This window comes from Hippoglossus stenolepis, chromosome 6, assembly GCF_022539355.2.
Source record: "Hippoglossus stenolepis isolate QCI-W04-F060 chromosome 6, HSTE1.2, whole genome shotgun sequence".
In the NCBI taxonomy this organism is placed as follows: domain Eukaryota; kingdom Metazoa; phylum Chordata; class Actinopteri; order Pleuronectiformes; family Pleuronectidae; genus Hippoglossus; species Hippoglossus stenolepis.
Window position 1 is genome coordinate 23,220,939 of NC_061488.1, and position 14,167 is coordinate 23,235,105.

The window sequence follows — 14,167 nt, forward strand, 5'->3', positions numbered from 1 at the left end:
AAGTCTACTGATGTGAAATTGTTTTAGTGTGGTTTATTTTATTTAGGGTGAGTTGGGTTGGGTTTGGTTTAGTTAGTTTGAGTTATTTTTTTGTTTCGTTTATTCTTTTAGTTCAGTTTTTTTTATATTATATTTTTGTTTTTGTTTTGTTAGTTTGTTTCTTAATGTTAAAATAAATTCTAGAGAAAAAATTCAAAGACTTAATTCCTCTGAACAGGGATCCCTGGCAAAAGAGAAGTGATACCGGATCTTCCTGGGTAATTAGAAATCAAAATCAAAATCAAATGTGGAATGCAACAAAGGGAAAGCCATCAGGTTTGAAACTAACTTTAATCGTTCTGAATATTATTTTTTAATATTAGTTAAATTATTTAATTAATCAATTTTTAAAATATATTCCTGAGTTAAAATAAATATTGAGTGAAACTTTCAAACAATTTATTAATTTCTGGTCTGTAAAATGCAATAAATGCTGGTAAAAACTAAGTATCCCAAACAAAGACAAGCAACAAATTCCTAAGACCTACAAAAAGCAAATATAAAAAATCTAAATGGATAAATAATCACAGTTATAATATATTTCCAACAATTTTTTACTGAATAACTAATGTCAGCTCTAACACCTATTGATTGACCACAAACAGACCACAGGTATCACTAATCACTAACGATGAATCGTGTTTATCATTACTCAAAATAGCTGAGGTGAAAAGGTCTATTCAAACAAAACAGAAATCCTCAAGGAAATTTCAAAATAGATTTTATTAATGATACAACTCTGGCAGAATTACATCTGAAGTCAGTGTAAAAGTTACAGTAATAGTGATATTGATAATAATAATTGTTATGAATTATCTTTGCATATAGTAAACAAATCAAACAGCAGTAACATCACCAGGTTTCAGAAGTTTAAAAACAAGAAAGACAGATGCAAATTTGCACAAAATTCTCTCACGCTATCCCACTCACTCTGTCCAGGGTTGTAAGCCAAAACAAAATAGTCCTAGTCAAACTATAGTCACATCTTTATGCGCATATTTTATTTATTAATACAAAGTGATGGTATGTACATGAATCAGCTTGTAGGTGAACACCAGTACCTGCCCTTGCACGAAAGCTAAAGCCACATTCTGTAACTTTCACTTAGCAACAGCGCCCTCTGCAGCCACACATGGTGGTGAATTTTGTTGGGCTCTGAATATGAACAATACGTGGTTTTCACAGAAAATCACAGCCTATCACATTGTTGAGAGGAGCTTTGACTGCGTAGTCCCACTCACTGAACTGAAACGCAACTGAACAATGCATATTACCCATGATCCTCTGCTTCCTGAACCACAAGAGTTACACTGTAACAAATCCACCAAACTCTGTTTAGAATTTCTGATGTTTAAAACGTTTCCTCTCTGAATAATGTGGCTTAACATTGTTTTTTAATGACTTCTATGTCTTTTTAATTGATGTACAGCTACAGCATTACTCTTGAACTTGATGCTGGAAATGTATTACATCAGCTACGCACTTCTCATAGGAGATCACATCCACTCACCAAAGTTATAAGCTGTTTTAAGACATGTATTCTAGAAGATGTCTGCAGAATTGGGTCCAGACTTTCTCCAGAGTTGGCTTTTCACTCATGAGCAACACAGCAAGAAATCCCCCTCGAGATCATGTGTTTTTGTTCACAGCACATGTATGTATTTGGCACGTGTATGGCACCGCCATGTTTTTCATTTTTGCATCCGTCACAGATAAGAAGTGTCATCAACACACCCACTCGCTCGCGGAGAATCCTGTGGAGGATCTCCTGCTGTGCCGGCTCTCAATCAGACATTTGCATTCTCACACACAGCCCCTCTGCAGAACGTGCAGAGGTTCACCGGAGTACATTGCACGTCTGAAAGCAGCTGTAGAAAAAGAACAGGTGTTCAGGGCGAAGCTGCTAGTTTAACGTAAAAAAAGCTTTTATAGTGTGGCTTTTATAATGTTATTAAAAAAAACAAGAAAAGTCAGGGACCTCTCCAGAGTGTGAATGCACTCAATGCCTGAGTCCAAGTCTGAGTCATCAGTGCTCACATCCAAGACAAGTTATGACTTCTGGAAATCAGGACTCAAGTCAGACTTGAGTCTGAGTCCTACACTCAATGATGCTGTGACCCTGACTTATCACCTGCTAGCAACTTCTTAAACTGGTGCAGCCTCTTTGTCCCCCATTTGATGCCAGTCTTTGTTGGACAGTGAAATGGCAATCTGACTGCAGCAGAGGGCGAGAGACTCACAAAAGGGGGAGATGAAAACATTCACAGAACAAATGCACAAGGACCGCAGGCACGGCAGGAAGGTGTTGCTCAGCTGTATGCAAGGCACCACAAACCTGCGGAGTGAGAGAGAGAGGGAGAGAGAGGGAGAGGGGTTCAAATAACTGTCAAACTCTCTCTCATTGTCAGGGGGGAAAATAGATGCTATTTTGTAAATTGTTAAGAAAGTAAATCAAAGTGAAGTCAAAGGTCAGGTTTGTGTTGTAGCTGCTGTTTCTGAACTTTCAGTAGAGATGGAGAGAGAGAGAGAGAGAGAGAGAGAGAGAGAGAGAGAGAGAGAGAGAGAGAGAGAGAGAGAGAGAAAATGTTGAGAAAAAAACATGTGGAAGACATATACAAGCCACATCTGTCATGTTTTACAGTAGATTCAACAACGCAGCCTATGTATTGGATCTATTCTCCCCTACAGGGAAGTGAAGGACATATGTAAAGGATGCTGGTGCTTCAACAAATCCAATCAATTCCATCGCAGTAGGTGATTCAGGTAGCGTACATACCTGCTGTGACATACTGATGAGGGTTGAGCCAGACAAACAGCAGGCCTGAAAGTTTACACCAGCAGAGCCTTGTACCCTAGAACCATTTTGGATCTAGATTTGATCATCACAAGCGTTTTCTTGATCTATTTAAAAGTACGATTTTTTTTTTTGTTGCTTTACGTGACAGATATCAGAGAGGTTTGGATGAGGATGAAATGTGAAAAAAGTGTCTGAGGGACTAATTTTCGCCCCAGCGTACCACACGTGTAGACAAGCCAGAATGGCCAGGAAGACGCCACAGAGGAAAGAGAAGGGCACGGCGAGCAGCAAGGTGAGGCAGCAGTACGTCCAGGTGCGAGCCTTCTCAAAGCCGGTGACGCTGTAAAACCACACCTGGTCTATGCTACGAGGAGTAGCGGGCTCTGCCAGCACATCACTGACCTCCACCTGCACAGACAGACAGGGAACGAGACAGTGGTACGAGTCAAGTCAAGTTTATTTATCGAGTAATGATTTTAGTTTACTCATTCATCTAATGTCAGAACTTATTTTAAAACGGAATCAGAAATGACATCCGGATCTCTTTTATTGTTTGATTTGATTTGTATTTGGGAACAGAGGCCAAAAGGAAACTGATCACAGCACTAGTTGCATTTATAGGACTAATGATAAGAACCTCTGCCATACTATCACTATGCAGGATACGTTTATGTAGGGTATATTAGGGTGTAACGCAAGTTCATTATTTTGAATTGGGGATTTAGTTTTCTCTAAACTTTGGGTTGTTGTCCTGCTTGAGCGTCAGACTGAGATTAAAAGGAAACTGAGGTTGAGTGTGGATATCACTTTAAAACACAATCAGCTAATATGCATCTGAGCTCTGAGTAGAGAATTTGTTTTAAACAGGATTTGTATTGTATTTTGTATTTATTTTGTCTTACTTTTAAAATTAATTTCTGATTACAGCTATCAGGCAAACGTAGTGCAGTAAAGTACCCCAACATTGCACTAAATTGATTCACTTCTGTGACTTAAATTTGGACAATGGACAACTTGTGAGAGCATTACTTTGTCTGGGACTTTAGATAAAAACACATTGGCCGGTCATTTTGAATTCCAGCTGGATGAAGGAAGATGTGATGTGTAAACATTGACTATGGAGGAATTCATTGTAGAATACACACTGATCCCACATATCAAATACAAAAGGAGGGACAGAGTGTAGGAGTTTTTAAAAGAGCGCAGATCGAGCAGTTTCTATCTATGAAAGTCAATGCAGGAAGTGTAAAATCCAACAGAATCAAAGATCCCACTGATACATAAAGTCAACCTGTAGGTGCTTGTTGATGCCATAAGGGTCCCTGCTGACAGGACGGGTGGGTGTGGGTGTAACAGGGGCCGCCGGAGGGGTCGGAGGCTTGGGCGCCGGAGTCGGGGCTTTGGATGCAAACTCTGGAGGAGGAGGAGGGGTGCTCATCTGTTCTCCTCCACCATCCTCTTCATCACTGTCATCATCGATCTTACACTCCACCAGACAGTCGTCGCTCACCATCATCATCCTCAGTGTGCAGGAGGAAGCACATGCATGAAGATAGACATGGACATAGGCAGTCAAATAAACTGCCTCCCCTGATCTGGCTTTTACGTTATCAGTTGCAGACTGTAACACCAATGCATGCACAGACACACATACACACACAGACACACACACACACACACACACACACACACACACACACACACACACACACACACACACACACACACACACACACACACAATATGCGGACTGGAGGCGGGTGGAGTGTAACAGCGAGCTGAGCACTGCCTCTACCACCTGTTCTTTAGCCCTAAAAAAGAAGCCATACCAAAATCTGTAAATAGCAGCTGATAATTTTAGAATTACAAGTCAAAAATCAAACATAGAAAGTGTAGACGTTCTGTCATGGTTATTATGTGTGTTTTTCATCTATAGGGAATAGAGCTGTTAAATAATTTATAAGATTTGCTGAATCAGAGTGGGGACTTTCCCATGAATAAATAAAAAACTATAACGATTCAAACACATATGATGGATGCAATCCTGCCTTGGAGTTAGAAGTAAAATGGCAGTTGAATGAAACTCTCAACATTTGACTTAAAATCCTTTTATGAACTTGTATATGTATCAGATTTATAGTGTGTATGGAGCAGGTGCTGCAGGGCACAATCCACATGCATGTTGAGAAATCATGGCGGCAGAATCATGCATTGGTGATCAAAGGCAGAAATGATCACTCATGTGTGACTTACCTTAGTCAAAGTGCTATCTTAATCCTGTATCGCTGACAGAGAGATGAGGCCCTGCAGACAGTGCTAATCTAAAATGTCAATGAGATCAGCTCAGCCGCTTAATCTCAAAGTCCCTCTGAGCTGATTTGGCACAGGAGAATTCATACAGAGGCGTGCACACCCACACACAAACAAACGCACACACACACTTACAGTATTTGACACTGACTTAGAGAGGCAGAAGTGCAAATGTGGTACAGTGTCTCTTACTCATATGTGTGTGTGTGTGTGTATGTGTGTGTATGTGTGTGTAGCTGGGGGCCTATTTTAGGAGGAGGAGTGGATGGGTCTCAAAGATCACATTACAGCACTGGGTTGCTGTCTTAAAACAGAAATTGAAACAATGACAGACACACACAAACACATCTAATTTCAAGAGTGTTGATAACTTGCATTTTTCAAAGTGACGGAGCAGAATCCAGCAGTGGTTGATCCAGATGTTTTTATGGTGTTTTATGGTGTTATGGGAGGTGTGGGAGGACGGTTGTGACAGGCAGTGTGTTATCTGTCTCTCTCTGATTCTGTCTGCTGCTACACAATGCAGACTTACAGCACAACAATCAATTTATAATAGGATCACTTTTTATAAATTTGAGCACACTCAATAAACAGCAAGTGCACACACTGCTCCAAATAACATCTGGGTCCAAACCCTGCATGTCTGGTATAGCAGGTAACTGAACTTGACTGAACTGATCATCATGATCATCTGACTATTCAATCTTCCATCTGATTCACTGAGTGAATTTGACTGTGTCTGTTTGATCATGCTTTTTCTGCAGATAACAGACACATGTTTAGAGTTTAGTAATGACTGAATACTGCAATAAATTATTCATTTCGAATACACTGACAACCCCTTAATCATTCATTGCTTCATGGTCTTTATTGTATTCATATTTCTTTTACCACATATACAGTTTGACACAGTACATTTTGTGACATCATCAGACAGTGATCCAGGATAACAGGGTCTTTTAATCATAGAAGCAGAATCAGTATTTGACAAAGTGATTCTACTTCTATTTTTTTCTGATACTGAAACACGACAGAGGAGAGATGCCATATGTAAAAAACATTTCAAATTCCTTTTGAGTCCAAGGAATCAAACACCTCACTCCAAAGATCCTGAAACATACATTTGAATGGGACCTGTGGGTGGTGCTATATATCTAGTCAGGGGGCCAAATGTGTGGATGAATGAGACAAAAGTTTTGATCTTGGCTCCAAAGCGTTCACAGTTTAACCCTCTCTGATATGGGGGGCCATTTGGGCTCTTGAGGCTAGGGCACAGTTTCCAGTTGAGGAGTAAGTCAACCAAAGCCCTGAGAGAAAAAAGCTCTACCTGTTCCTTCAAAGCCAAACCTGAGTTAGCCCGTCTCTAACTCTGCTAAAGCCCTGAGATTTGGCCTGCGCATCAGGCCATGTATCACATATGAAGGGGAATCTGTGTTTTTGTGTGTGTGTGTGTGTGTGTGTGTGTGTGTGTGTGTGTGTGTGTGTGTGTGTGTGTGTAACACTGCATGCTGCTATTAATTACTGATCTCACTGCTTACAGTTTTTCCAGCTAGCGTTAAAGAGCACTACAGTGTTCAGTATTAAATACTTAAAGAAATAATCATAACATAAATAAGCTCTTGAAAAAGTGTAACATGGAATTAGGCTCATTGGGAAAATGCTTGGCAAGTTTTCATTTATTTGATTTAGTTATTTTACATTAGCATCTGTTCATTTCAAAACAACCTTTTCAAAAGTCTGTATGTGTGTCACACATGGAACGTTTTACTCTGCTGCCATTTTTCATGACTGTGATGTCATCACCATGCTCTCACCTTTCAGCCAATCACGTACCCACTGCCTCTTCGAAGGAGGCTCAGCTCACTGCCACCATATTTAGCCAGTTAGCTCCTGTTAGCTACAGCAAGTAATCAACCAAGTAACTGCTGCAGTAAAAAAACAAAAACAGGATAGTAACACAGATACCACCCTTTTTTCTATTTGGGAAAAAATCCTTTTTCGTATGTGCAGTGCTATAGGTAAGAGGTTCCATTGTGAGTCTCATGAGGCAAATTTAAGTTGAATCAAGGCCGGACTGCACTGATTTAGGCAACATAAAATCAGCTGACAAACAAAAAAGCCCAATATTTGCATGCCTGGTCGGGCAAATCTTTGGAGTTTCCTGAATTTAAACCCAAGGCCCTTAAGTGCTTGTTGGTCATGTGTTGCCAGCCCAATTTCCCCGGACCCTGTTGCGGATGATGGGGCCAGTCTCCTTAGTTGATGGTTTTGGTCTGAAGTGCTAACAATAAAGATCATTGTTACTTGGCTGGACAAACTCAAATTACAGGAAGCAACTAGGGCAGGGGACTTGCCAGCCTTGACATCGGTTGACTGGGCCAAATTCTGGAATAGGACGAATTGGGCGAAGACACCTAGTGCTTTGACTCGCTGAACAGTGAGTTCAAACGAGATCACATCTGACCTGTCAAGTCACAAAGGCACTGCTGCTGGGATGAACAGGAAATCCTGGATTTGGGAGTAGACTGCAACCTCTGCCATTGCCACAACAACATACCACTCAAACTGCATGACTATCCATGGGGCACCGCATGTGGACTATAATGCCAGGTACATACAAACTAGCGCATAGCTCAGGAAATGGCTCGGCACTGAAATACTCGGTTAGATCCAGGTGCTTTGGGATAAATACTCCCTGATTATTGCAATTTAGGTGGCAGCAGATTCTCTTAAGAGCATTTGCTGTCCGTCTCCAGTATTTCATTGGGACACCTGAAGCCACTTGTCAGCAAAATGCTTTCACTGCAAGATGGCTGAGCTACACTGGCTAGAGGTGGCATGTGCAGCCCTGTTAAATGAAGGCTTAACAGTTTAAGAGGTTCTGCTAATGTGCTATGCGGCTGACACGTAGTTATACCTATCAATAAAACCATAACCAAAACTGCGTATATTTACAGCAGTAGCATCTCGTTTATTTAGAATAAAATTGGTATTTTTACTCTAGCTAACAAGTGTTAAATGACTAAATTTGTAGCATAAGAGGCAGCGTGATTGGCTCAAATGTACAAGATCATCAAACATCAGCTTTGTTAGGAAAAGTGACGTAAAATAAAATTTCATTTGGAAAAGTATTTTTCTTCTTCTGAAAAAAACGATTACTTAAGAGTTCAATTTGATCAATTTCCTTAGTTATTTCATAATTTTTGGGCCAAATATATTTAATAATAATTCATAATGTCTTACCCATTTCATATTTAACACCTCAGGGCTCGTCTTTCTGGATCACATTTTTTGAATATAAATACACCATGAGTTTAAACCTATCAGGTCTTTTGAAATGAAGTGAATGTGAAGATTAAGATAAGAATAAGATGTGAAGGCACTCCTAGACACAGGCCCTGGATCAGTTTTGCTATTCAAAAAGCAAACATTATAGGCAGAGCTGATCTCAGACCTGCCACTAGGGGGCAGCTTAAGTCTTTTCTTGTTTCTGTCTTATCATGGTAAGTACTCTTAAAAGTCAGTCTGGTGAAATCACTGGTGATGTCACATCCCTGATTCTCTCAAAATTGCAAAAACCTGGTGAACGAAAGTCAGACCAGAACCTAAAAAGGACCAAAACCAGCTGGAAAACAAGACACACTGGACGTACAGTAACACGGCACCGAGACTAGTGGCACTATGAGATGGCAGAGACTCAAATATTATACATTATATAAAATGAATCAAGATTTCATTGTTAACAGTGTAATCATCATCATCATCATCCTCTCCTGTCTGTCAGTCCACTGGTCTGAAAAGCGTCCGTCCTCTGAGGCCGAATCCTACTTTTTTCGCAGCGGGTGCAGCTTGGGGAAGAGAGGAAGAGGAGGAGGAGGATGAAGAGGGAGCTGGGGCAGCAGGGGTGGCGAGGGCTGACATCTGAACAGGAGGCTGGCGTAACAGAAGCTCCTTGAACACGGAGTTCATCTGACGGCTGATCATGTCCTGAGGGAGCGAGAGGGGAGAGACATGGTAGATGATGAAAAAGTGGCCTCGGTGACCCGCCTTCAGTAAGGCCGACTCTGATGACACCTCACCACTGCACATGGGAGCTGTCCCATCCAGGTTTGAGCGTCTCAACTGCACAAGATGCTGCATGGACTCTGTGCTCGAGCTCGTCCAGAAGCTAAGAGGTAGATCAGGTGACTGTGGCCAGATTATTATGACATGTTCCTGGAAGATTTATGCACTGTGACAAGAGGGTACTGTCACATTTATAGTACTCGTATATCTTGTCCTGACGTTCAGGTGTGTTCTCAAATCAGTACGTTGATGCACAGGTATTAAATAAACTGTGCGATAATGCAAGGATCCAAAATGACTTGTTAAATTTGTACCTTTAAATACTAAAATACTGAGTTTATATAAAAAGTGAAAATTGCAATGTCAGATTTCAGAATACAGACTCTGAATCAATGAGCAGCACTGTAACACATTTCAGAATCACTTCTCGACCATTCACACATGAACCACGCAGCAGGAGATCGTCCACTCAGACGCACTCACAACACAGAAATCTCCAGAGCGTTCAGGTGAGTGGTGCAGCAGACAGAGGCAGGATGAAACATAGTAATGTATGTGTTTTTCTTCACCAAAAATCTCTCTTGACATCTTTGTTTGGATTGTCTGCTACGTCTATGACACCTCTTTTTCATCCTTCTTGTTCAGTTTTTTTTTATTTTTTTCATCTGTTCCCTGTTAGAAACTTTATCACCCACTCGCTAACCTGGGTGCCTTCAAACGCCATCAACACACCCAATCGTCAGCAGTGAATCCTCTGGAGGATCTCCTGCTGTGTTCTCACATGGGCTCATTCGGACATTCTCCGGAGTTCTCATTAGGGGGTTGGCCGGAGAAAAAAGTTGGACATTTGCAAATGCAGCCCCTCTGAAGAATGTCAGGAGATTAATGGATCCTAGCCGTGTCTGAAAGCAGCTTTAGTTTATAATGTTATCAAAATATAACACAGCCTGTTGTAAGAAGCAGATTTCCTGAGAAAAGTAAATCTGTCTTTGTTTTCTCCAGATCACTCAATGTTCTAGTTTTAAGGGCCTGGTCTTTTATTCAGTTTTTAGAAAATGAAGTAAACCTGCTTGTCAGAACACAACCTTAATCAATTACTAAAAAAACTGTAGCTCCACACTGAAAATATCACATATTGTACTTTAATCTGAGGACTCAAGGATGCAATGTGAAGACCAGAAGGTCTGTCATAAATGATTTAATGTGTTGAACTCCTGACCTTGTCAACTGCTGTTCTTTCTGCCTGAACAAACGGGGGTTTGTCTGTGGGTCGGAAGCCGCCCTGTCTCACCGTGTCCAAAGTGTGTCTTCTCTCCTGGGACCTGATAAACAATCAGAGAGAGAAAAAGCGGTGAAACAGACCAAACGGTTTTATCTAAGTGACAGATGGCTACTTCATATTTCGACATCTTTTGTTGACTTGTTTTACCATCTTTAAAATTTTATTTTTAAAAGATATTTTGGGGCATTTTTGCCTTTATAGATGGGGCAGAATAAGCATGAAAATGGGAGAGAGATGAGAAAGAGGGGAAGACATGCACCAAAGGGCTGCAGATTGGAGTTGAACTCAAGTCCCAGTACAAATAAATGTAATGTTAATGTATTCCTAACATCTTACTTGAATAGCCTCCTGTTGTGTGTTGCTAAATACATAAACTTCCTTGCCTCACACATGCTTAAGTTTGGGAGTGAGATCATGGTAAATGCCTTAATTTCAGTCAAAAAAATAAATGCACTCCAGGCTCAGTTAACTGAAATTATTGCCCTGTCACAATCACATGGGCGCTGACTAACACCAACACTCAGTACTGATGCTTGCTGTGCTGGTGTGTTTGTATGAGCTGGTGTCTATAGTCTGCGATTTGCAGTATCCAACCTTGAGATAAGAGATTGTTTTGGACACTTGGGGGCTTTGAAAACAAGCTATGACACAGCAGTGACACATTATCACCTGATAAAGGCAAATATACAGTATGATGAGCAGTTGCCTATTTACACATCCAGCAGATACAGAGAAGTCTTATATTCTCTGCACTTTTTGTTTGGTTTTTGGTCTCCACCAACTCCTGAGGGAAATATCTGTCCATTTAGCTGCTCCACTTTGTCTAGTCTCCCGGTTGTGTCGTTTTTTTTTCACGGCAAACACAAGGTTGTGAGAGCAGTGAGAGTGATTGCAGCAGCTTGTTGGGCCGATAGTATTTTCATATGTAACACAGCACATGCATTGTGAATGAGGTGTGGATCACTCTTACACTGGCAGGTGTCGTGTGGCGGGAGAGGTTGGAGGCTTTCGACTGGGACTCCCATCACTCCCTCTCTGTCTTCCAGGTAACGAAGCACTGTCGCTGTTCACTCGCATCCTGTCAGGACACACACACAAAAAACATGTAGGTTTGCGTTGCATAACTAATGTGTGTTTAGCTGTGTGTTTAGCTGTGTGTTTAGCTGTGTGTTTAGCTGTGTGCAATAATGTGGATGTGCACAGTGTTTCTGTCTGAATGGGTAGATTTCACTGTCTGCATCTGTTGCCCACACGTGTTTGTTGATATGAGGACATGCATGCATCGCAGTGTGCATTTCTGTGTGTGTGTGTGTGTGTGTGTGTGTGTGTGTGTGTGTGTGTGTGTGTGTGTGTGTGTGTGTGTGTGTGTGTGTGTGTGTGTGTGTGTGTGTGTACCGAGTAGTATTCTCCGTCTGTGGATCTTCTACTGACAGGTTCCCCGTGCTGCCTCCTCCCCCCCCTCCTCCTCCTTCTTCTCTTTTCCCGCGCTCCGACCTGAGGGAGGACAAGAAGTGAGAAATGTGCTGAGCTTCATTTAAGAAAGTACAACCAGAACAAGTTTGAATATGGGATGAGGATGATTTGTGATAAACAAAATGAGGCAGGAATACAAAGTGGGTGGACAAACTCTGTACAAGACAACACGACAGCTCTACAAAAATACAACCTGAGTAAAACTGTTGAAGCAATGGCTTGTAGCTGTGTTTTATAGTGAGATATGATAAGATGCTATTTAAATAAAACTTTATACAATAAGACACTATTTTGTCCACCTCCTTTTTTATATACAGTAGTGTGTACTTTATATGTACCACTAAATACTATGGCCAGAAAATGTTGAATTACTTTTCTCTGATTCTTTTAACAACGAGTTACATGTTCTTGATTCCCCCATGGTACCTTTAATGAGATTTTTTGGCACCCGACTGCACCCAACCAATTAGCTTTTCCAATGCTATAGCTCCTATAGCTGCTATTGCTAACTGGGTGAGTTCCCTGACAAACTGGCAAATGTGATGTGTTTCGGCAGGAGTGATATTGGAATGAACGATATGTATAGCTTATTTCTAACATTTCTACATTTCAGGAAATGACATGCTTATCACTGGGACCTGACCACATCACTCCTGTGCTTGCCTCCCAATGGCTCCCTGTTCAATTTCATATCAATTTCTATTGCTCACTTTTAAGGCCTTAAATGTCCTTGCACCTAATCCTGCTACGTGCCCTCTCGACCGCTGAGATCCACGGATGGAGCTCTACTGTGACCCCCAGGTCTCACCTTCAGAGCCCCCACAATATGGGATTTTCTCCCCAATTGAACTTAGACAGACTAATTCTCTAGCTTCTTTGAAATCTATATGTATTGTATTGCATTATTATAGTTGTTCTCATTGTGTCTTCATTGTAAAGCACTTTATAACATTGTTAAGACAAGTGCTACATAAATTAAGTTTATTATTATTATTATTATTATTATTAGTCTTCAAAACAAGTAAAATAAAAATCAATCCTCAGTGATACAGGAAGCCAGTGTAAAGATGCTAAAACCGGAGTAATGTGATCTCTTTTCCTTTTCTCTCGTTAAAACCCTGGCTGCTAAATTTTGTAGAAGTTGGAGCCTGATCTATGGATCCTGGATAAAGTGCCGTAGTCCAGGAGAGTATACCGGTCAACTTTTTTGTCATCTTCAGAGTGTACAGTCTTACTCTTGCAATATTTCTTCAACGATGAAAGGCAATCTTTGTGACATTGTTTATGTGTTTTGATGCACCAGACTTCCAAGTTTGCTAATAATCTTTTGTCTCTGATCATCAGTACTAAGTATAAGAATTTCAGTTTTTTTCCATGCTGGAGAGGCATCCACGCCCCTTATTATCATTCGTTTTTTGGATGCATATGGATGCAGTCTGGCCCTCAACAAGTGCAGCAAGCTCTGACATCTAATGTGTTAAACTGGGACAGAGGGATCATGATCAGTTTAAAGTAGAATCAAGTTATCAGGGAAGATCATGTAGACCATTGCTCTGATTGAATACCCGGCACATGCAGAGAGGTCACTCACCCTTCCAGCATGCTGATGTACTTGTGAGGGATGAGACCCTTAACCCCTCCTAATTCGCCTCTCCACCAATCACTTGAGGCCTTGCTGTGAAGGATGAGAAGGTCTCCCTGCTTGAATGTCAGCTCTGCTGGAGATCTCGCCGCATAGTCGAACATAGCCACTGCCTCCCACTCTGCATAAACACACACACACACACACACACACACACACACACACACACACACACACACACACACACACACACACACACACACACACACACACACACACACACACCGATTGTCAAAATGTATCTTTTTAAATAAAATCTTAATGATCCATGTAATCAGAATTGATTTAAAGCGATTATTCATATATTGTGGGTCAGTGGTTAATGTTAAGCTTATGATAATGTCCTATAAAAGCCATCAAATGTGACCCGTGACCACATATTTATCTGTGTGTGTGTGTGTGTGTGTGTGTGTGTGTGTGTGTGTGTGTGTTGACATGTGTGTGTACTCACCATCCTCACTGGGCAGATGCTCGGTCTCTCCGTCTCCCTCCTCTGTGATTGGTTCACTGCAGAGAAGCAAAAAAAATTGAGTCGGTGGACAGCCACACTTCCTCTTCT

The 14,167-nt window shown here is 41.1% G+C and overlaps 2 protein-coding genes across 5 annotated transcripts in view; both read right to left on the minus strand.

Moving 5' to 3' along the window:
* Window positions 1-743: 743 nt before the first annotated feature.
* On the minus strand, window positions 744-5,350 carry cav4b (caveolin 4b). 2 transcript variants are annotated; one of them, XM_035158112.2, is made up of 4 exons: window positions 5,090-5,350; window positions 4,128-4,356; window positions 3,057-3,244; window positions 744-2,374 (listed from the first exon to the last, which is right to left on the minus strand). In XM_035158112.2, the coding sequence occupies exons 2-4, from the start codon at window positions 4,353-4,355 to the stop codon at window positions 2,185-2,187; spliced, it is 606 nt and encodes a 201-aa protein (XP_035014003.1). In that variant the 5' UTR covers window position 4,356; window positions 5,090-5,350; the 3' UTR covers window positions 744-2,184. The 2 variants fall into 2 exon arrangements, with proteins under 2 accessions (XP_035014003.1, XP_035014002.1); XM_035158111.2 differs by having other exon boundaries at window positions 4,128-4,647.
* A 645-nt stretch (window positions 5,351-5,995) lies between these two features.
* arhgap4b (Rho GTPase activating protein 4b) overlaps window positions 5,996-14,167 on the minus strand; it is a 34,812-nt gene continuing 26,640 nt past the window's right edge. For all 3 annotated transcript variants that reach the window (XM_035158108.2, XM_035158107.2, XM_035158106.2), the window contains 6 exons: window positions 14,060-14,115; window positions 13,558-13,729; window positions 11,889-11,987; window positions 11,464-11,571; window positions 10,431-10,533; window positions 5,996-9,133 (listed from right to left, as the gene is read on the minus strand). In XM_035158108.2, the coding sequence (XP_035013999.1) occupies window positions 8,927-9,133; window positions 10,431-10,533; window positions 11,464-11,571; window positions 11,889-11,987; window positions 13,558-13,729; window positions 14,060-14,115 (745 nt within the window). In that variant the 3' untranslated portion in view covers window positions 5,996-8,926. The remainder of the gene's footprint in view (window positions 9,134-10,430; window positions 10,534-11,463; window positions 11,572-11,888; window positions 11,988-13,557; window positions 13,730-14,059; window positions 14,116-14,167) is intronic.